At 35.9% G+C, this 23,713-nt stretch overlaps 3 protein-coding genes across 4 annotated transcripts in view; 2 read left to right on the top strand and 1 right to left on the bottom strand.

Moving 5' to 3' along the window:
- alpha-Man-Ib (alpha-Mannosidase class I b) overlaps positions 1-3,552 on the bottom strand; it is a 43,730-nt gene extending 40,178 nt beyond the window's left edge. Inside the window, exon 1 of the mRNA XM_069848964.1 lies at positions 3,160-3,552. Within this exon, the coding sequence (XP_069705065.1) occupies positions 3,160-3,258 (99 nt within the window). The 5' untranslated portion in view covers positions 3,259-3,552. The remainder of the gene's footprint in view (positions 1-3,159) is intronic.
- Positions 3,553-3,624: 72 nt separating this feature from the next.
- On the top strand, positions 3,625-8,809 carry Cypl (peptidyl-prolyl cis-trans isomerase-like 1 Cypl). 2 transcript variants are annotated; one of them, XM_069848976.1, is made up of 5 exons: positions 3,625-3,821; positions 5,454-5,587; positions 7,724-7,813; positions 7,914-8,021; positions 8,437-8,809. In XM_069848976.1, the coding sequence occupies exons 1-5, from the start codon at positions 3,757-3,759 to the stop codon at positions 8,451-8,453; spliced, it is 414 nt and encodes a 137-aa protein (XP_069705077.1). In that variant the 5' UTR covers positions 3,625-3,756; the 3' UTR covers positions 8,454-8,809. The 2 variants fall into 2 exon arrangements, with proteins under 2 accessions (XP_069705077.1, XP_069705076.1); XM_069848975.1 differs by having other exon boundaries at positions 3,627-3,821; positions 8,433-8,809.
- A 3,040-nt stretch (positions 8,810-11,849) lies between these two features.
- Positions 11,850-23,607, top strand: LOC138716148 (metallophosphoesterase domain-containing protein 1). The gene is made up of 5 exons (XM_069848971.1): positions 11,850-12,385; positions 13,740-13,884; positions 15,328-15,601; positions 17,776-18,002; positions 23,310-23,607. The coding sequence occupies exons 1-5, from the start codon at positions 12,263-12,265 to the stop codon at positions 23,432-23,434; spliced, it is 894 nt and encodes a 297-aa protein (XP_069705072.1). The 5' UTR covers positions 11,850-12,262; the 3' UTR covers positions 23,435-23,607.
- Positions 23,608-23,713: the final 106 nt, after the last annotated feature.

Here is a 23,713-nt window from a genome sequence, read left to right on the forward strand (position 1 = left end):
AAATTGAAAGGATAAAAAGAAGGTTCAAACCACGTTGTGTGGGTGATGTTGACACAATGACAATGAATCAGAGGAGATAATGTAACACAGATTTAAATAACGTCGTGTGGGTAGAGATGAATATATACTGATAATATTACCTCTCTAGACAGTGTTGTAAAGAGAACAGCAATCACCTTAAAGTATAAAACCACTTTCATACTGATGATGATACTTTCATTCCATTACATTTTCTTGACGTTAATGTAAAGCAGTGTGAAGTCCGTCTCCTTGGTCTCTAGGTAGCGTGCTGGACTCCTGATCAAAGTGGCCCGAGTTCGATTCACGGTCATTAAGTCAGGGAGATTTAATTCGGACCTCTTCACGGGGAAGTCCTGCAGTGTGTGCGTGTATACAGTAGAGTTGTGGGTCTAGGTACAATAAGCCTCAAGCTGCGATGCCGAAATTAGTTAAAAAAAAAACAGTGTGAAACAAGCGTAAATTATGAATTGTCTCAGGGCCCTAGGGGTTGGTTTAGGCTTTCCGTATGCATTGCATGGGCTATACATGTGAAATGAAATGTGCGTTTCGCATTCATTTTGAAGTCTTCTACCTCTTTATTTCACGTGTTCAACAATCACTTTTAGGTTAGCTACACCGATCAACTCTTTCCAATTTTTACCTATTTTCTAATAGGCTATGTTTTCAAGCCAACTGACGTCCTGTATGAATTCTCCACATTCTAAACTACCATCCCTCTGAAAATTAGATCATTTTCCCAAGTTTTCGTCAAAGAAACCTTCAGTGTCACGTGTTATAGAAAACACAGACGCTGCTGTACGAATAGTATGCCCTAAATATGTCTATTTATATTCTGGTGAAGTGGTAGAGAAGGCCTCATGGCCTTAACTCAGCCGGATTAAAGAAATTAATTAATTAAATAAATAAAAATAAATATTATTTTCATATTTTTATGTAAGAACTTACGCGTAATCAATTTTTAATTATATTACTGAAAATATTTCAATAATTTCCTATAGTACCTGCAAGAACCCATGATCATTAAAACTGTGCAAAATATATACAATTTTTCCTCCCTTGATATGCTAAATGCTGTACTTCAAAAGAGTTGCTGGTCAGCCTATATTCATGTTTAAATATTTCACCAACTTAGCTTTTTTTAGTTGGTTATTTAACAATACTGTATCAATTAGCTTACATGGTTATTTAGCGTCAACAGAATTTATATTTGAGGAAATGAGGCCAATGATTTGTCATGTCAGTCCAAGCAGGAATCGAAACCATGCCCGAGCACAGTTCTGGATCAGCAGCCAAATGTGCCTACTATTTGAGTTACACCAATGGCTCTTTGCTTGTTCTTCTTCACCAAACTCTTTATTATTCTGGTTAGTGTTATGTCTTATAAGCTTCTTTTTAGGTAGTATTTTTTAACTATATTATTCTGGTTAGTGTTATGTCTTTTTAGGTAGTATTTTTTAACTATATTATTCTGATTAGTGTTATGTCTTTTTAGGTAGTATTTTTTAACTATATTATTCTGGTTAGTGTTATGTCTTATAGCTTCTTTTTAGGCTGTATTTTTTTAACTATATTATTCTGGTTAGTGTTTTATCTTATTTTTTATTGGATTATTTTACGACGCTTTATCAACATCTAGGTTATTTAGCATCTGAATGAAATGAAGGTGATAATGCCAGTGAAATGAGTCCAGGGTCCAGCACCGAAAGTTACCCAGCACGTGTTTTGTCTTATAAGCTTCTTTTTAGGTTGTATTTTTTTAATTATATTTTTCTGGCTGGCTTAATCTTGCACAGGATAGGGACCGATGGCGGGCTTATGTGAGGGCGGCAATGAACCTTCGGGTTCCTTAAAAGCCATTTGTAAGTAAGTAAGTAAGTGTTTTATTTTATAGCTAGCTTCTTTTTAGGTTGTATTTTTTTTAACTATATTCTTCTGGTTAGTGTTTTGTCTTATAGTTTCATTTTAGGTTGTATTTTTTTAACAATATTATTCTGGTTAGTGTTTTGTTTTATAGCTTCTTTTTTAGATTGTATTATTTTAACAATACCTTTCTGGTTAGTGTTTTGTCTTATAGCTAGCTTCTTTTACAGGTTATTTTCAGGTTATACTTTTTAACTATATTATTCTGGTTAGTGTTTGTCTTAGAGCTTCTTTTTAGGTTGTATTTTTTTTATAACGAAGTAACATTTGTGACTAATCACTTTATATAGCCTATGATTGTCTAATTCTGCATAGCAATAGATTCTCCCATTTCTGACTAAAATATATAAATGAATTAGGAGATTCAACGTTGCTCAAGGGCACAGGTTTAAACAAAGCCTTTTCTTAGTTGAGTGTGTTTTTAATTGGTTATTTAACGACGCTGTATCAACTACTGAGTTATTTAGCGTTGATGGAATTGGTGATAACGAGATGGTATTTGGCGAGTGAGGCCGAGGATTCGCCATAGATTACCCGACATTCGCCTTACAGTTGGAGAAAACCTCAGAAAAAATCCAACTAGGTAATCAGCCCAAGCAGGAATCGAACTCATGCCCAAGCACAGCTCCAGATCAGAAGAAATGCACCTCTGCCGACTGAGCAACACTGGTGGCCTAGTCGAATGTTATTATAAATTGCAGACATATTTTTTTTCTTTTTAGGTTGCAGCTCAGAGCACAAAATACTCAGAGCCTGAGGCTTAAAGAGACTTAGGGCAAAAGGTAGACAGAAGCCACCAGTACTTGAGTTTGACATCATTCTCACATAGTAGCTATTTTAACTTACAAGAAACCCTAGGTCCTACCCCCCCCCCCCAACACATTTTTATCTGACAAAGAGTAATGAGTACCGTACAGTTACATTTAATTAACAAAAGTAGCACCGGTAATAAAGAGTATGAAATTAAGTAGCATAAGGCTTGCAGAAAGTCACAAGGTAGCCTACAAATAGGTTACAAATGTACAATTCGATCTTATAATCAATGCAATAACAATAAGTATTAGTTCTTATCACTTATTCTATTGATCAGTAAATTAATAATTAATCGTTACTTAAATGCAAAATTGTGATTCAGAGCTGTCAAAAGTTTTGTTGTCCACTCATGCTACAAGCAGTTCAAATTATCACAGAAAATAAACCATTACTGTAACTACATACCCGCCATAAACTTTTCTTCGACCATCCTCGACTACTGCTTGCATCTCCAACTGCACTTGGCAAATTTAAAGCCACATAATCCTTCCTGAAGTTGAGCATGGCAACTCCGACTAGACAGCAAGCAATATCCGGCACAACGACGAGGCACTCGGAAAAGCCCTGGCCTGCAGTCTGAAGCTTTATCTTCGCATTCTAAATCCATACAACTAATTCCTAACAGGTGTACCCATAATTATCACTGATGCGTAACTCTGGCACGATAAATGCCTCTCAAATAAAACTGCCATTCCACACATTTTATACACTTCCAATTTCACAGTGAAGCCTGCCGATTTAGATGAGAAATAACATTTCACTACCTCCTGTCGTAGCTACGTAGCCAACTTCGATAATCAAAAACAGGTAGGCCAGTACCCCGGTAATTTAATTGGGTGCGCTCACATTACGTCTCATATTTCTCCAATGGAGGGAAATTTGTTATTACAACTGAATAAAATAAAGTTGTGATCGTGGTTATTGTCGGCGCAAGTTACGAGTTTGTATGAAATATAATACGAAAATTCAAGAACATTCTTGTAATCATTGATATTAATAAGAATGTCTACATCAGCTGGAATACCAGATAAATTATGGCAGCCTCCATATGCTATATTAGAAACGACGTATGTATAATAGTGCGAAAACATAACCTTGTATTTATTTTGTCAATCTTAATAAGATATTCAAATATACTTATTCCAAGTGGGAAGCAACTATAAGTAGTGGTAATAGGTATTAATTAATGATACTATGTGCATGTTGAAAGGTTTTTTTGGTATTTCAAAGCTACAGCGCCTTCAACTTAAGACGCAACCCAGGCACCGGCAGGCTGGCCGTATTCTCAAGAAGTAACACCAGAGGTGTTGTACGGTAATTGAAATGCTAAGGGGCCCGGCTTGAATTCTTTCTACCCGTATTTATCTTCTGTAAAATTAATTGAATGGTGTTTATTTCCTTACCTTAAGACATAAGATGTTCAAAATGACCTTCGCCAGCGTCAATACAACGCTCACACCGGCGAAGAAGATGCTGAAATACGCGATTCAATTCCTGCCTTGAAATGCTGGAGATCACAGCTTGAATAGAAGTCATATGGATTAAGATCTGGGGAACGCGGGGGCCAATTAACGACCACTAGGTCACCAAAACCACACGCCTTAATTCCTGCATAGATCGCTCGGCTGTATGGGCTGTTGCATTGTCTTGCATAAACCATCCGTAATTTTTTTCATCCTCGTTCATTTGCTCATACTATGTCGAAATAACGATGAGAATCTACTGTGTCATAATGGAAGATTGTCCTGATTATTCCCTAGAAGTGATCACTCACCACACACCAACCGTAACATCATGCACGTGGGGATTGTTGTCACTCCAATAGCGGTTACTATGTGAATTTACATATCCACCTAAATGCAACCATGCTTCATTGGTAAAGAACAACAGTTCGGGATTGATTATGCCATTGTGTATGGAATTTAAAAGCCAGTTACAGAAATTAATTCTAACATTATGATCAAGAATGTTCAGTTTGTGAGCTTTTCTAATTGTATAAGGCTTTAAATGTAGCAATTTTGTGGCTTTATGGACACACCCACCTGTGCAGCTACATGCAAGATAGTTTTTTTCAGACTCGCTTCTAAGATTGCTTTGATACCATCAAGCTTTTCCTCTGTTAGTACAGTTCATCTCTTGTTTTTCCTCCTGTCTAAAACTGAACCAGTGGTACAAAATTTCCTAAATAGTCTTGAAATAGTGGCCTTATTTGGGACAGTTGCATCAAGGAACTGACAACGAAACTTACGACAACTTTTGTAAGATTTCTTCTTCACATACGTCAAAGTAAAAACACCTTGTGTTCAGTGGTAAACACCATGATAAATTTAAACTTAAACAGGGCACAGATTAAAATTCAGAAGCGAGTCTTAATGGGAGTCCACCTGTATTTAGGCAACAATTTCGCACAATTGTTCAGAAGTAACATATATACGGGGGCTCTTATTTACTGCACATGCACAATGTGTTGTAAGCGAAACTTATACAATAAGGGAGCTCCATATTATATTTCCGTATCTGTACAGAGAGGATACAAAGAGGGGAAAAGATTCTTGTAAAATTTAAGTAGACTATGTTTTATTGGTTGACTACACTCAAAATATGTATGTGAAATTAGTAGGCTACCAGTACCTAAAGTTTACAGTTTTACAACAGTATATACTATATATGTCATACATTTATATTAATTTTATTTTTAGGATGGGAGAAATTGTTATTGAACTGTACTGGAAGCATGCACCAACAACATGCAGGAACTTTGCTGAACTTGTTAGAAGAAGTTATTATAATGGGACGAAGTTTCATAGAATTATTAGAGACTTCATGATACAAGGTGAATTCCAAACAATTTGTATTGTAAATTAAAATGTAGGCTACATAGGTCTATATTGTTGTGCGCCACAATTTATCAAAATCCATTTTCATTTTATCATTTCATTTTTACCGGTACTTGTTTTTTTTTTTTTTTTTTTTTTTTTTTTTTTTGAGCGTAGGCTTTGCAGTTACAAGCATTATTAAATAAAATTAGCAACTGCATCTTTTATCCGAAAAGTCTTTAAATTAATGTTTACTCATAATTTTTAATGACAAAATTTATTTTAATTGTGTTAGGTCTATATCTATTTAGGCCTACATTACATAACTTAATCCTGAGAAAGAACAATTTTAACATCTAGTAAAACGTCATTTAATGTTTTTTTAATGAAGGCCCGTTAATATTTTACTAAAATTATTATTATACCTATTTCATTTATATCATTCCCTATTGAATTGACTTATAATAGATACTCTGTAATTTAGAGAAATGTTTATCCACATGAAGCTAGATCATCATCATCATCATCATCCTTCACGAATTAGGCCTCCGTAGACCTGTTTCGGCCCCATCTAGCAGTCTTCTTAAAGGTCTTCCTGGTCGACGATGTCCTCTAGGTTTATATTGCATCATAATTTTTGGGATTCTTGAATTTTCCATTCTTCCTACATGATCTAGCCAATTGAATTTGTATCTGCTGATTTTTTCTTCTACTGGCTCTACTTCTAATTGTTCTAAAATTTCTTCATTCCTTTTTCGGTCTAAAAGAGTATATCCTGCTGTCCTCCTGAAAAATTTCATTTCCGTTGCTTTGATTCTGTTCATGTCTTTTTTCTTTAATGTCCAAATCTCGCTTCCTTATAGAAGGGTGGGAAATCCTAGCGTATTATATATTTTTATTCTTGTGGATTTTTGTACTAATTTAGCTTTTAATGTATTGTTTATTATTCCTAGAATTTGTGTAAATTTGGTAATTTTCTTGTTCACATCTTTTTCATTTTGATAAGATATTTTACAACCCAGATAATTGAAATTTTGCACTTGTTCGAGGCATTGGTTATTGTGTATTATCTTACTTCTCACTGGGTCTTGTCCTAAAAATGCCATTACTTTTGATTTTTGTGCTGAAATTTCCATCCCAAAATCTTTTAATATTTTATTTAATGTATACAATCCTCTTTGTAAATTATCCTCTGAATTGGAAATTATGACTTGATCATCGGCATAGAGTAAGGTATTTAATGTTAGAGCACTGGTTATTTTGATTTCTGATGTGTAGATTTGGTTCCATTTTAAAATAATTTCATTTATATAAATATTAAATAAAGTTGGTGATAGTGGACAACCTTGTCGAACTCCATTATTAACTAATTTTCTTTCGGATATACAGTTATTTATTTTGACACTTATTTTGCTGTCTGTGTAGATTTCTATTATATTTTGTAATAGCAAATTTGGAATATTTTTCTAGATAACATACCAAAGACACAATTTCTATATTAGAAATGTTTGAAATTTATTTTTATGAAAATCTGTAAATTTATTTTCTTGCAACATCACAATAGGTCACATTCTTTTTATATTTCATATAATTAAAGGTAAAAGCACACGTGGAAATAGTGCAAACATAGACGCACCACTAGCTGAATGACTAGTAATGGACCCAAGTGGAATTTGTGTTGAGCAAAGATGGTGCTTGGGTACTTTTATTTCCCCCACTGGCATTTTACCATTGCTGCATTAGTCGTTATCATAATCATGAGGTGCTTTGTAGTTCACCTCTCATGGTGTACTGAGAGCAATGCCTACAGCTACAAAAATAACTAAGCTTCAGCACAGATGGGGACACTTGGGTGAATGACGCAAAGCAAATATTTGCCATTAGAAAGAAAATGGAAACACCAAAGGATTAAATTTAGCAGCAGATTAGGATCACCACGGAAAAACAAATACAAGTAGCAGTGCCATTTATGACTTGCATTCCACAAGTATGTGCTAGAAAACGTCAAAAATTAACTTCTGATTGGCTTCCCTTTACAGTGAACATTTCTTGTAAAGCATGAATTCATGTATTATGTCACTGAGTTGTGAATTAATTTATATGTGCACACATATTATGCATATAAATAGACCTAATATATTTTATAATTTAAGGTGGAGATCCTACTGGAACGGGGAAAGGAGGTGCTTCTATCTATGGGAGACATTTTGATGATGAAATTCATGAAGAACTGAAGCACACAGGTGAAGTATTGTTTTTATCACAGATACCTAGTGGTGTACTTTCTAGTATTGTAATTCATATTATGATTACTATAATATACTGGTGAACCTTTATTTCTAGGTGCTGGAATATTGTCCATGGCTAATTCAGGACCGAATACAAATGGCTCTCAGTTCTTTATCACTCTTGCGCCAACTCAGTGGCTGGATGGAAAGCACGCCATATTTGGTATTCAATTTCATACTTTTATGATTGATAAATTTGCTTACAAGTTTTTAAAAATTCTGATCCATAGATGTTCAGGAACTAGACAAAAAGCACGTTTTACACAGAATAATCTAACAAATTGATGCGTCATATTGGGGTTTCACTGTATATAAATTGCACGTAAAAAAAAAAAAAAAAAAAAGGAATTTATCATATCTTTGTCTGGCTTGAAACCCCAGTCCTTTCAGGCTATACCAGTTGAATCCATTTGGCTCACACTTTACATGTATATGTTAATCTGCGATTGTTGTATTTTAATAGTCTATTGCTTTAATTATCTTAACTTATTTATTAACAGCAGAACTAGTGTATTATTTGTATTTTATTGTTTAGGATATATCTCATAAATTGTATTTTTTCATCTCTTTCCAGGTAGAATTCATTCAGGGATGAACGTTGTCAAAAGAATAGGCCTTGTTGAAACTGATAAAAATGACAGACCAGTTGATGATGTTAAAATAGTGAGAGGATATATTCGTTCTCACTAATTATTTCTTCGTAATACTACCAATGATTAGAATGTGAAGAATTAAGTGCCAATTCACTCCAGTTTTGTATTCTTTATCATACTCTTGAACAGCAAGGAAGTGACACTACCATTAACAGTATATTTTGCATTCTTTATCAGCCAATGTGTTGTTATAACTTATATAAGCATATACTGCCCCACTTTGAATATCTGTAATAACTACACATGAACTTGTATTGTATTTAAAATGAACTTTATATAAAAATTAGAATATACTGTATATGCCTATGATTTATATTATCACCTTATGACTTCGTTATTTGGTAGAATGTTGGTGATAAGAAGTGAAATAAGAGCAGACTACATTAGAGAGAGATACAAGCCTACCTTTTACATCCATCAAAAGACTAATTAAAAATAAATATAAAATCAAGCAAAACCAAGCACTATGTATCAAAGCCAAAGATAAAAAATGGAGCATTTTAATAAAAAAAGCAGAAATTATTCCAGAAATCCCACGTAAATCTGCAGTAGCAAAATTCAGACTGCTTACAGAACACGATTATTTGGCCAAACACTTGAATAAAATAGGAATTTACACAAATCCAAATTGCCCTCTATGCAAAAAAAGAAGAAGAAATGACTGAAGATCATCTACAAACCTGTGAAGTTCTACCTGATGGATCCACCACAGAGAAATATTGGAGAGCAAGAACGCTAATGGCTTCATTGCCAAAGCCCGGCATTAGATAACAACAACAACATTAGAGAGAAGACGACACTTTATACTCTTACTTCTGACAAGAAAGAAAGCAAATGTTAATTTTTCTGGTCCAGAGCCAGTCTGTGGTATTAGCAAAAGGATAGTAAGAACCACAGTTCGCAAATCAGGCAAAGAAGAACAATCAATCTTCTTAATGTATCCAGCTGTTTGCTGACAACATTAAGTCCACATAGTCCACTGTAGTCTATTCAGTTTTTTTTTTTTTTTTTTTTTTTTTTTTTTCACGAGAAATGAGGGGTATTTTGATCGGTGTTCATTATAGATGCCTGTTGCTAGTAGCCAGATTTGGGGTGTAGTCAATATACTGTATACTGCAGGGCTGTGTCTTCTGCAACTGGTACTGATGATTTTAATTTACTTCTTGTGTGGTTTATGGATGGACAGTATAGAAGAATGTGTTCCAGATCTTCATCATGATTATTACACCACAGACAAGAGGATTAGGCAGAGAAGAACAAAAACGATGGAAGACATTTCTTGGATAGGAACTGGCGAACTGCTTGTCAGAAAACCAATTTTTTACCACGTCTCTGATCTGAACGGAAAGAAAACAACGAATAAGGGTCACTGGATTAATAGCTAAACATGGCCAGTTTTGGGACCGAACTCACAAACGTATGGAATTATTTTAAAGTGAATTTGCTTGTAAATGATAACAAGATCAAGAGAGCTTCTTGTATATTTGTATTTTATTTTTTCATTCATACTAGTTACAAATTGCATTTTCGTTGTTCTTGTTCTATTCTACAAAAGTATTAGCATCTTGTAACTTATAGGCTTTCTTACCAGTGAAAGAAAGGTGGCGAGCTTATGTGAGGGCAGCAATAAACCTGTGGGTTCCTTAAAAGCCATTTGTAAGTAAGTAAGAAAGAAAGGTGATATTTCTAAGGATTTTTCATATTTTATACAGCGTAAGAATGCTATTTCAGACAGTGTGAGTACATTAACAGGACCAATGGCATGGGTGAAATTTGAAGTTAATGATTTTCCGTCGACCTACTTAAAGAAAGAATACATGTGTCTATTTTCGAACAAGGGTCGCACCATTAACGCCTTTGTATGACATGAAATATAGTTTAGAATAGCTTACTCTTCATGTAGAATCAAAGAATTGTCAACTAAACATCTATTACTAGTACTAATTATATTATTTATCTTTAAAAACAGTGCACAGAATACTTACTTTCAATTGTTTGGAAGATAAATGAATTAATTATTACGGCACTTGACTTATTAAGTAATAATAATTAGCAACAGCATTTGCTAGCACTATACAAGAAGACCTGTATATTGTTTTGTGAAAGAGAAAAATGCAACTCCATATTTACTATACAAAAAATTATATTTGTAACTTGTAGATTATCATTCCATTATTGCTGTTGTTTAGTCAACTGTCCGAAGACAGTTCTGAAGCTCGCAAGTAACACCAAGAAGGCACCACTTATGAGGCAACTAGGCCAGGAGATAATTGAGTAGGGTGGCCAGTTCTTTTCCCCATCCACTGCATACATTGCCGACTAGCTACATATTACACTATTCAGACTTCAGATGCATACAAACAATTATTCTTCCTCTGACACATCAAGTGAGATGTGCTACCTGATAATAGACTTACAGCTTTAGACACAAAAAATGACCGATCTCCTGCAGCGTGAAGTTGTCTAAGTCCACTTCAGGCAATGCGATAATCTAGGGTGATAGATAGAGAGAGAGCTAGCGTGGTTTTTTTTTGTGTGTGTGTGTGTGTGTGTGTGTGTGTGTGTGTGTGTGTGTGTGCGTGCGCGTGCGCGTGCGTGTGTGTGTGTGTGTTTTTTTTTGTGTGTGTTTGTGTGTGTGTGTGTGTGTGTGTGTGTGTTTTTTTTTTAAGAATGTTATGTTTTATTTACGACGCTCGCAACTGCAGAGGTTATATCAGCGTCGCTGGTTGTGCCGGAATTTTGTCCTGTAGGAGTTCTTTTACATGCCAGTAAATCTACTGACATTAACCTGTCGAATTTAAGCACACTTAAATGCCATCGACCTGGCCTGGATCGAACCCGCAACCTTGGGCATAGAAGGCCAGCGTTTTGTATGTGTGTGTGTTTCCCCCCCCCCCCCTACTTTGCGTGATTTGGGTTTGATGGTGCAAAAGCGGAGTAGGAAGGGAGTAGGAGGCAATTATAGATATTCTAGAAATTAACGGATTACAGTAGATGTGCATATGCCAGTACACGTATATTCAAATATGGCGCCAGTTATCTACTTATTCAGATTCCGCTAGGGATGTTATCTGTTCATCGTGTGTCCTCTGTTTACAACTGTCATGTACAACAATAGTTCAAAAGTGGCTAGATTTCTTTTCATCAAAAGAGTTTTATTTGTCCCTATAAGTTGCTGAAAGAGTCGCTAAATCCCTATTAAAGCAATAGAAAAGTTTTAAGAAATTGTCGCCGAAAAACAGTTCAAAAATCGTCAGATTTAGCGACAAAGTCGTTATAATGGCAACACTGCTGCTGTCACAATTATTCATTATTCCGTTATTTCTCTTTGTACGTGCGTGATCTGTGTATCAGAGTAGCCAATATTTCGATTTTCTTTCTGGCAGATTTCTTGATTACAAGTAAACGACCAGTTTGTACATGATTCACAAAATGCAAGCGATGCTGTTACAGCACTTAAATTTTATGCCATTTTGTAACTTCCATAGTACTATTTAGAGACATTTCTGTTTGTTTAGTTGATCACTTTGTGTCGTAATAAATGCATGTGCATTTGAGGAATTCCTCCATGACATGTGTTTGCCGGGTGTGAATGACATGGTGATATTGAGTTATATATCACAATGAAAATGAAATTATATTTTATTAATAACTCATACGTATTACTGTTGGTCAAAATATACAAATTTCCCTCCACTAGTTGAATGATTCATTGGTATATTTCTTTCGTTGCTAACTATTTGTTTCAACAATGAAAATCGAAGTTCACCATTTAACCAAGAATCCTACAGCAGCATGGAGTGAACTGTCAAAAATTCAGAAGGTTATTAAGGTTCAAGTTAGCCCACCAAAATCAGATGTGGCAAATGATAAGGTAAAACACATGTTTAATGCTTCTTGATATTAAGTGCAACATTTTTGTGTTTCTATTTTGTAAGTAGGCTAACCTAATCGTTAGTTTTTTATTGTTTATTTTATTGGGTTATTTTACGACGCTGTATCAACATCTAGGTTATTTAGCGTATGAATGAAATTAAGGTGATAATGCCGATGAAATGAGTCCGGGGTCCAGAACCGAAAGTTACCCAGCATTTGCTCGTTTTGGGTTGAGGGAAAACACCGGAAAAAACCTAAATCAGGTAACTTGCCCTGACCGGGATTCGAACCCGGGCCACCTGGTTTCGCATCCAGACGCACTGACCGTTACTCCACTAATCGTTAGTAGGCCTACAAGGTATAATTATCTCCTCATTAAACCTTCTTAACTCATCCGAATAATGTACTATATGCAGAGAATGTACACGATTTTAGAATTTATAAAACAGTTATATTACCGGTTGTTCTGTATGGTTGTGAAACTTGGACTCTCACTTTGAGAGAGGAACAGAGATTAAGGGTGTTTGAGAATAAGGTACGTAGGAAATTATTTGGGGCTAAGAGGGATGAAGTTACAGGAGAATGGAGAAAGTTACAACACAGAACTTCATGCATTGTATTCTTCACCTGACATAATTAGGAACTTTAAATCCAGACGTTTGAGATGGGCAGGGCATGTAGCACGTATGGGCTACCAGAAATGCATATAGAGTGTTAGTTGAGAGGCCGGAGGGAAAAAGACCTTTAGGAGACGTAGATGGGAAGATAATATTAAAATGGATTTGAGGGAGGTGGGATATGATGATAGAGAATGGATTAATTTTGCTCAGGATAGGGACCATTGGCGGGCTTATGTTTGGGCGGCAATGAACCTGCGGGTTCCTTAAAAGCCAGTAAGTAAGTAAGTATGCAGAGAATGTAACAGCAAAATGGACAGCAACCACCTAGGCATACTATTCTGTTTTGGTCTTAATAAAAAAACTACGAAATGGACAGCAAATGCAAACAGAGGTATAACAGCATAGTGACGAAGCTAAGATGTAAATATTGGGTAGGCTGAAAAAATCTGCTTACTTTATATCTTTTTATAGAGCAGATGTTTCTCAGCTTTTCTATCAAAATTTTTTGTAACACAGACTCCAGAAGAAGATGATGACCACTCGTAGTACCTTGGGCCGCCAGATCCTGCCAAATTTGAAATGCACCCATGGAGACAGGGAGTGCGTGGACGTAGATGAACTAGTACTGCCAGATCAACTGTCTTCTGGCTAGCTCAAACATAATATGTTGCCATTTTTTAAGTGCAAGTTTAATGTAATTTAATAACCCTTTCTTCCCTTGTTATATTGCAGGTCCGCATTGTGTGTATGAGTGACACACATTCAATGACACCTCACATTAGGTTTGATGTACCATCAGGAGATATATTCATACATGCTGGAGATTTTACAAGATGTGGAAGGCAGGAAGAGGTTATTGAATTTAATGAGTGGATTGGTAAGCTTAGGAAATTCTTGTTTACATAAGCATATTTTAGTAAATTGAACCTCCTATATAGATTAGGCCTAACTCTGGAATGTGATACATGGTGTTAAGTTTTCAGGACCTAAACATATGAATCCTTATATATTTTTGATATCATACTTCTTAATTTTAATTTAATTTACTGAACTGTTTAAGACATGCATGTTAAAATAAATTCCACAATCAGTTGATATAACTGGTAATAGTAGCATTTTGAATAATATTGTATGTCTTGATAGATGATATAAAGAATAGAATGCTTGATTTGCAATGAAGGACGCCCTTGGGCAGAAACTAATGAATGAGTGAATAGAGACTGAGTCCAGTTGTAGGAAAACCTCTCTTTTATAGAGACTGAGTCCAATTCTATCATCTTAGGTTCTAAGCCATGGTCAATACAAGGTGATCTTTCTCTGTAGTATGATCAAAAGACTATCTGGGACTGGCAACAGAGAAGGAGAAAGATAACACGGAAAAATGCTCCAGAACAAGCTTCGTGTAAAAAAATGATACCAACAGTTTTGAGAAAAACAATTTCTGAACACCAGGGATGAAGAAATGAGTGCTATAAACATGGTACTAAGAGTTATGAAGACCAAATCTATGGTGATTCATGACATCCGATTATGGATACAAGTTTTAGAACAGGTCTATTCCTTCAAGTATCTGGTGACTCCATCTCCCAGGATGGTATGATTGACCCAAAAATCAATAACCGAACAGCAGCAGGGTGGGAAGATAATATTAAAATGGATCTGAGGGAGGTGGGATATGATGGTAGAGACTGGATTGATCTTGCTCAGGATAGGGACCAATGGTGGGCTTATGTGAGAGCGGCAATGAACCTCTGGGTTCCTTAAAAGCCAGTAAGTAAGTAAGTCCTTATGTTACATAAAATTGAAGAATGTCAACCTACTTTATAAATAGTACTGGTACACAATTTATAACACGTGATTATATCACACCATGACTTTAGTACTAACTGGCCCTTATAATGGATGCTCGGTTCTTAAAGGTTAATATATAGTGTGGAATCCTTTGTCCAGTAGACATTAAAATAGGCTACAAGCAATCGAGATGAGGGATCTGTGAAAAGTGGAGAGAAAGACTAGATGGGATATGGTGAGGAACTAGACCATCTGGACTACACTGAATGAAAAACCCCTGAGTGCGAGAATAGAAGACAATTTGCAGAAGCCTGTGAAACTGCGAACAATAGTGGGATACAGCGCACCTTCAAAGGCTGTAGGATTTTACTTACTTAAAAAGAGGCCATCATTTGAAAATTTGAATTCTTTTCCTAGTCAGAAAATGTCCCCAATCACCTACACTTCATAATAATGAATTAGTGTACTGCTCAACATCCCATAAATTTTCCTGGCATGTTTCTGTAATCACCTATCTTTATTGTTGCAGGTAAATTACCACACAAACATAAAATTGTAATTGCTGGAAATCATGAACTGAGCTTTGATCGTACATTCACTCATCCACTGAGACACAGTCCTGGAGATCGGTCCACTCACACAGGACCCAGTCTCGTTGACCAGATACCAACATTGGGAATTCCAAAGGACAAAATCACAGAAGCTGTTCAAACACCGAATGTGAAGGACTACCTTACTAACTGCATTTATCTAGAAGACAGTGAAATTATGATACATGGGCTTAAAATATATGGCACTCCATGGTATGTGAAGACTCATCATACATTTACTAATATGCGACAACTGCTGTTCCATGTTTGCTCATTGGTATGGTATCATCACTCTTATCAGAAATTTGAGAAATTATATACCAAATTGAATATAATAATCTTATCTTAATAAGCAAGTTTTTCGACACTTTCTGTCTTACTTCAAATTCGAAACATTCAGTTGAAGGTAACATTGTCTGCAAAAAGTCGCATTATGTGTACTGCACTCTATGGTTCTCAGCCAACAGGTAAATGACTACTGTCCCTCCAAGTAGTTATGTGGCATCCTGGTTTCCCCCACCCATTTCTGCTGGCCCCTCTGTGAAGGCTAGTGGCTGGGTTATTAGGCTCTTTCCTGAAAATATTTGCTGTACATTATTGGAAGTCTAAGTAATATGATACAACTGATAATTTAAAGAAAAGAGCTCTGTTAAGTAATTAACTGTCACGTGATTTCCCCCCCCCCCTTCGAAGATCCTGCAACATAACCACTTGGATGGACAATACTTATCTCTGACTGGCAGGAATTTATTTTGACTCACCGTAACATTCTCTGAGTGGAGATCTTAAAATTTTGCTGCCCTAAGCTAGCTACACCTGGAGACCCCCCCTCTCTCATCCAGCAAATCGTGCATAATCAATACTAGGTTAGTCCACTGGTTTGGAGTAGTGGTCAGGGTGCCTGGCTGAGAAACTAGTGGGCCCGGGATCGAATATCCTGGTTGTTACAAGTTGCCTGAGTGATGTGTTTTCCTGGGAGTTTCTCTCAATCCATAAAGAGCAAATGCTGGGTAACTTTTGATGTCGGACCCTGGGCTCATTTTGCCATCATTATCACCTACATCTTCATCCATCCTGCCTAATTCCATAATAATGTCATTCTATCATCATATGGGACGAATAGAATCCGATCTAATGGGCACCCTAGCCTCAGAACAGAATTCTTCACCATAATGCCAATTGTCCACACCTGTGGAGTAACGGTCAGTGCGTCTGGCTGCGAAACCAGGTGGCCCGGATTCGAATCCCGGTTGGGGAAAGTTACCTGGTTGAGGTTTTTTCCGGGGTTTTCGCTCAACCCAATACGAGCAAATGCTGGGTAACTTTCGGTGCTGGACCCTGGACTCATTTCACCGGCATTATCACCTTCATCTCATTCAGATGCTAAATAACCTAGATGTTGTTACAGCGTCGTAAAATAACCCACTAAAATAAAATAAAAATAAATAATGCCAATTTGCGTGGTGTTAGCAAAAAAAAAAAAAAGTTTTATGCACACTTCATCATATCTTTTAAAAACACTGAGTGAAAAGGGAATATGTTACAATGTGTTACTTGCTATCAAATGACCTAATGATTAAACTGCCAATGCAAGGGAAATGCCCAGGAGAAGATGGGGTTTTTCAGTTTATAAATTATGGAATTGGTCTGGGATCCATTCAGCCGTTTATAAAATTTAGTTCTGGATCTTTCATAGAAGTAGAAGATAGCTGGAGTAATGTAAAAGGTAAAGGTAAAGGTATCCCCGTAACATGCCATGAAGGCACTTGGGGGGCATGGGGGTAGAGCCCCATGCTTTCCATGACCTCGGCACTAGAATGAGATGGTGTGGTCGGCACCACGCTCTGACCGCCTTTTACCCCCGGGAAAGACCCGGTACTCAATTTTATAGGAGGCTGAGTGAACCTCGGGGCCGTTCTGAAAGTTTGGCAACGAGAAAAAATCCTGTCACCACCTGGGATCGAACCCCGGACCTTAGCTGGAGTAATGTACTGACCATATTACCTCATCACAGTGGCAAAAAATCATGTAGACATGCTTCCTTTTCTAGATAAAAATTATTTTGTATGAAACATTTCATAGCGTGTTTTGGAAGAACCATTGATTTAATTCCCAATATCCTCAGTCAATTTAAGAGAGCAGTGTATTATGGTAATAAATGATTGAAAGAATTTTAGTTTTGTCCTTTAAATGTGCAGACATTTGATCCGAAGAAATTTTTTTCTCGAAAAGGAAGCAAAAACGAGAAAAATTGTATTGAACATTTTTGTTCGAAATATCTCAAAGAATAACTCCCTGGAAATAATGATATTACTTGTATTACAATACAATAGTATTTTGTTGTACAAATTTATTTTGTTCATTAGAAAAATATGTTCTTGTACTAGGCAACCAGAATTCTGCAAATGGGCTTTTAATGTTCCACGTGGTGAAGAATGTCTGGGGAAGTGGAACAAGATTCCAGACGATACTGACATCTTAGTGACACATACGCCACCTGTGGGACATGGAGATCTCTGTTGCACTGGTGTTCGAGCAGGCTGTGTTGAGCTCTTGACAACTGTTCAACAGCGAGTGAAACCGAAGTATCATGTGTTTGGGCACATTCATGAAGGTGACTTAAGTTATTGCAAAATATTTTCGATAGAATGCAAATTTTACTGTGGTTTTAGTAGTAGCATATTCATCAGTCCTGGGTTGAAATTGGCAGAAAAAATTATACTTTCCTGTTGTAAGGACTCATTATATTTAACCTGTATGATAAAATAAAGGAGAGGAATGGTTAGATCACTTTAATTGACAACTAGAATATTATATATCAAAGCAAGCACTATTATATAATAGAGTTGGGTCGATTCGTGAACAAATCATTCATTCAAACGACTAATAATAAAGAATTGTAAGAATCGATTCGTGGTATCAACGAATCGTCGTTCAAAAGAATCTTAAGGAATCGTCGTTCAAAAGAATAGCAACGAATCAGCATGGTATCACAACCTGCGATTCTATTTACCTGTTTGATGTAACCTGTCAGTGGACATTTCTGAACTGTGCCGAATGCTCCCGAGCGAGAGTGAAATCAAAATACTGCATTGGAATGACCTACCTGCAGCGGTCTTTGAGGGCTGTCCTTCCTTAAGGAGATTCAAGAATAATTTAAAAAGTTGTATATAAAGTGAAAATTAAAATTAAGGTGACATTCAACATTTAATTTTTTTTAAGGTGACATGTATTTATCTAGGCTGACGAGTTTACTTCCTTGGTTTGAATTGTAAATTATTTAAAACTAGCGTGTAAGAGGGCCTTAGACTAGAAATGTTTAGTTCAAATGTAGTTCTGTTTATAAGTATGCATAAGGGTGTAATTATTTGACTTATTTGAACTGTTGTATCAGTGAAGCGAGGTGAGTCAGTGAAGTTATGGTTTTACAGTGCAGTGAACAGTTCCGATCAGTGATAATTTATAGCGTCAATGAAATGTGTTCTATAGTGTCAGTGAAATGCGTGCTAAAGTGTCAGTGAAATGCGTCATAGTGCCACTACAGGGAATGAGATGAGAGTAAAGTGAAAGACTATTGAAACTTATGTAGGACCTATAGATAATTATGTAGGTTGTATTGTAAAATTAGGTATTTTATTTTATGTTTTATTATTATTGTGTTAAATTGTATTGTGTATTATTATTGTATTGTGTGTAAAATTGTATATGTGTTGTAAAATTGTATTGTGTATTGTAAATTTTATTGTGTATTGGTTATAATTTTATTGTGTATTGTTAATATTGTATATACCACTGCCACGGGTGCTTGCCCACTTGCAGTGTAAATAAATACATACATACATACATTTGTTAAGTGTGAGAAATAATGAACACGAACCTGAAATTTACATGGTTAAATAGAGATGTAATGCAAAAAAATATACTTGATAATAAGGTTCAGTTCATAAATTATAATTAAGAAGCACTGACTTGAATAATTTTGTAGACAAATGGAGGTCATGATGAATGGTTCCAGCAAATGAGAAAGAGACAATCCAATGTCTCGCCTCTTATCCCATCTATGCGAGAGATGTAGAACGTTTTTGTTCTACCCGTGGTTTACAAAGGAAAATGTCCTGTAAGTCGTCGTTGACGAATCGTTGGAATTGCAGACTAGGAAGAATCATGAACTCGACGATTCAAAAGAATAGTTGGAATCGCAGACTGGAAGAATCGTGAATGAATCGTTAGAATCAATTCGTAATGTATGATTGAATCGTTGGAATCGACTTCTGAAAAAGAATTGTGTTGCCCAACTCTATTATATAAAGCAGGAGGGCGATGAAGATTAGGAAGACCAAAACCAAGATGGATAAAATCAAACATGTCTTACGTGACTGGAACAGACATAAATGCCTAAGCCATTTTGATGACGATAATTGGATTTGAAAATTGTGAAAGTTACATGATTTATGTTTGATTTAATGGTCAATGAAATATGTATGGTTTTTGTTTTATAATAATACAGAAACCTCAAGCTAGGAAGTTGCCTGATTCGCACAAGTACACACAGCATCTGTTCCCTGCCATTAAACCACTTAAAAGTACAACCTGCTTCCATGAAAGAGTTGTTAACTTCTTATGTTTGCAGCGTTCATATAATGAATAAATATAGACTTACAATATTGGGAGGTCAGTCTTTCAAGTATTGTAGCTGTACACTCACTTGTTCACAAAGCTTAGCTGGGGTGGAGTCATCTTGTGCTTTTCACAGCAACTTCCTATCTTGTGATATCTGTAATTAATAGAACGTTTTTGAGTGGTTTTTGTAATAATTGAAGAGCACAGGAGAAAAACGTGATAAGTTCACAATTATTGATTTTCGGTTTTAGATGCCAGGTAGTGTAAATTTGTTTAGTTTAACTGTACAGAATAACAACCTCATTAGTCCAAAGAAATATGAAAAATGATACCCCAAAGATAATACAATATAATGGGTCTTGAAACATTTAACTTGCTCTCCTATAAAATGGTAAAACGTGACTTATCATGTTTTTCCCCTGTACTCTTCAATTGGTTCATTACAATTATAAATTACAATAAAACCTCGATATAATGCTCTTTAATGGAAAGCATGATATAAGCAGGAAATTAACTAATGCTGAGTTCTTGGCTAAAAAGTCGTTAACTTTCTTGCTCTCCAATATAGGAGAGTGATGTAGCAGAAAGTATAACCATTTTAATGTAGACACCATATTTTTATGTTATGGCATTTGTCACCTACATGCACCCCCAAACTGTTTTGAGGACCATACTGTCATTGCAAGTTATCTTGAACCTTACATCCCCTAAGTCTGTCTTTGGAACTGCTCGGTACGGCGTGTACTCATCAACGTAACGACACGGCAAGGATGCCCCTCCCTCGGGTAACGTGACTCTTTTCAAAAAACGTTGGTTCTTTTACCTTACGGCTCTCTACTGTAATAGAACTTGGTTCAATACAGACATCATCTTCTTCGATACTCCGGTTTTGAGAGGAGAACATAGTTTCGTAGCAAGCTTTAATTAACCTGTAATGAGTAAGTATTTAAATATAATCGTGTGTACACTCCTCGCTCATCTGGGCTGGGGACCGGCAATGGAGGAGTTACTACAGCTACTTCTATACATTATATAGGCCTGCATGACTTACACCTTCAGCTAATAAGTACATATTCTTATAACAATACGAGTATTTTACAGGCTTGTTATTTGAATTTACATTAATTTACAATTATACACAATCCATATCCCTATCATTGCTGCCATCATCGCTTGTTCCAAAATTAATTATTTCGCCAATGGCATCATCCATTCGGTATTAGCTTCTTAATCGTAGGTACTACTTTCTGAACACGATAGAATTCTTCGATTGTATCCCGAATAACATGTTGATTGAAGTCGTCCACTTCAACTTTACACAAGTCCTAATTCTGGAATGAAATAATATGTTTAGTAGAACTATAAGAAAATAATAACTTGCGAAAGTAATTCATTATGTCGCTCTCAATACACACACTATTGTACATAACTATTATAGCAATAATTTCTTTACATACCTATTCTTTCACGGAGTAGTGTGAGGTTCATTCAGTCGTAATTCAGTATTATTTTTAATTCTCTTCACGGAACTAATACTTTTGCCAGAGTATTTAGCCGCTCTCTCATATTCCTTAGCAAGAGGTTCCAGCAAATATTTGTTTAATTTTTCCTCCTCACAACGCTTAATTTTATTATATTTGCGATAATTTTTCTTTCTCCACTGTGGATAACAGCGTTACTTTTTCTCCGCGGTGGTGTGATTTCACCATAATTACTACCCTGTGGTTGCTGCTCCATGGTAACACTACTGGTACGCAGTGAAGGAAATAGTACTATGTTTCTTGACAAGAGATTATGCTGCGGAGCATGCGCAAACAACTCAGTTGGCTCCACCCGCGTTACGCGCTTCCTTCCCTCTGTCCCTGCTCAGAAGGTTCAAGATAACTTGCAATAACAGTACCTGCCTCTGGTTAGTGGATCCATATGACCTAGCTGGGAGGTTTGTTGGACAACTCCACTGATCATATCCCTTCTTCATCACTTAGAGGATGCTTTTGCATGCCATGATAGATCACCATGCTGAAATGGGATTTCCTCCATTTTTGATGGAACAGTTATACTGGTGTGACCCAGTTTGTTAAAAGCAGGTTGCAACACAGAAAGGTGAGGATGGGATAGAGTAGGAGAGGTTATGAAATGCTCTTCATTACTCCTTCCAACCCAAGTGGAATATTGTTACAAGCAGGAATTTTTAGCTGATTCTTTGAAAATATAAAAATACTGAATACACACATTTTTGTTAATATATAATAATTGGATGCTTCTAAAGAACTTTTTCTATTGAACTCTACCTCATACTGTGCATATCTCTTAAATAAATTACTTCAATATGTTTTCGTCCACTTAAAATGTTCAGTTGTCCCAACCTATTTAAAATTCTACATGACAAATTAGGGGTTCACCATAAAACTGCCCAAGTCATTTCACACAATTTACAACCGACTTGTGCATTCAGTTTTAAACAGAACAAATCTAAAATTTGAAAGATGGGAGAAATTGTTATTGTAGATGAAAAACAGAGTTGAGATCATCATGAAGTTAGGAAGAAACAAAGCATTCTTCCAATAAATTTCAGTGACATGCCTAGCCAGATGTTCAGTAGCTTCTGTTTTGTGAAAATGACTCTTACATCCCAGCAGGCTGTTCTGCTGACAGTCCTGTATAGTAAATTAGAATCTTCTGAAAACTGCCCTACATGTGTCCATGACGTGCAGTTTCTGGTCAATTAGATAATCATACAATAATGGAGAAAATGGTTTTTGTTCTTGTTAAAAAAAAAAAAAGAGAGCACATTGAAAATTGAACTCAAATGTAGATAATGAAGGAGAAATATTGACAAAAAGTATAAAAAAATATGTACTTTTTTTTAAACTAATGGCGGGTACTTGACTGTTCATCATTCACCCATATGAAGCCAGTTCTATAGACCACCAACTTACCAACAGAGTCATTGCCCAGGATGTGCCATAGGCGTCTGGTCTAAGCTATGCCTGTGATGAGATGATTTGTTGGGATGCCACAGGGAAGGGAGAGATGAAGACTTTTAAGATACATTTATTGAAGAAATGTATGAAAATCCTCAGATAGTGTACTGCCCATTTAATTTTGAATCCAGAACTTTCCGTAAATAACTTAGCAATTTAACTTGTTTTAAAGTGTCATTGGAATACATGACAGACATAGGAAAGTCTTCCACAAATAAAAAAAATTGCTTTACAGTCCGTAATGTCATGCATATAATGTACGTGGTTACTTTACTGAATATATGAAATTAGTAATACGATAAACTTTCATTTTTTAGGTTATGGAATTTCTTCTGATGGAAAGATTATCTACGTAAATGCATCAACTTGCGACATCAATTATCTCCCAACAAACCCTCCTGTAGTGTTTGACGTCTCTCTGCCACCTGGTATTAAGAAGTAATTAACGAGCCAAGAAAACGTGGATGCCCTCGAATTCGTCTCTGCTGTGATGGATCAATTACAGTATTACTGTAGAGCACTGTGTGGTGAAAATTTTTTATTGATGTTTTAATTTATTTATTTTTACGTGTTTTGTGTATCGTCTGTTATTGTAAATAAAAGGAAGACAATAAAGTCTGAAGCATTATTACTGTTATCCCTAATGGTGGAATGATCAGGCTATTTGTAAGTGAGCAATATTATTATTAATTTATCAAGAAAATATAAATAAATTTTTGTG

This window comes from Periplaneta americana, chromosome 16 (genome assembly GCF_040183065.1).
Source record: "Periplaneta americana isolate PAMFEO1 chromosome 16, P.americana_PAMFEO1_priV1, whole genome shotgun sequence".
NCBI lineage: Eukaryota > Metazoa > Arthropoda > Insecta > Blattodea > Blattidae > Periplaneta > Periplaneta americana.

What these genes read in the sequence shown, in the direction of transcription:
- Cypl (XM_069848975.1), top strand. Translation starts at nt 3,757, where the DNA reads ATGTCTACATCAGCTGGAATACCAGATAAATTATGGCAGCCTCCATAT. An exon ending in TATGCTATATTAGAAACGAC is followed by an intron (nt 3,822 to 5,453) that starts GTATGTATAATA and finishes TTTTATTTTTAG; the next exon opens with GATGGGAGAAATTGTTATTG. An exon ending in TGAAGAACTGAAGCACACAG is followed by an intron (nt 7,814 to 7,913) that starts GTGAAGTATTGT and finishes CTTTATTTCTAG; the next exon opens with GTGCTGGAATATTGTCCATG.
- LOC138716148 (XM_069848971.1), top strand. Translation starts at nt 12,263, where the DNA reads ATGAAAATCGAAGTTCACCATTTAACCAAGAATCCTACAGCAGCATGG. An exon ending in TGAATTTAATGAGTGGATTG is followed by an intron (nt 13,885 to 15,327) that starts GTAAGCTTAGGA and finishes TTATTGTTGCAG; the next exon opens with GTAAATTACCACACAAACAT. An exon ending in AAAATATATGGCACTCCATG is followed by an intron (nt 15,602 to 17,775) that starts GTATGTGAAGAC and finishes TTCTTGTACTAG; the next exon opens with GCAACCAGAATTCTGCAAAT.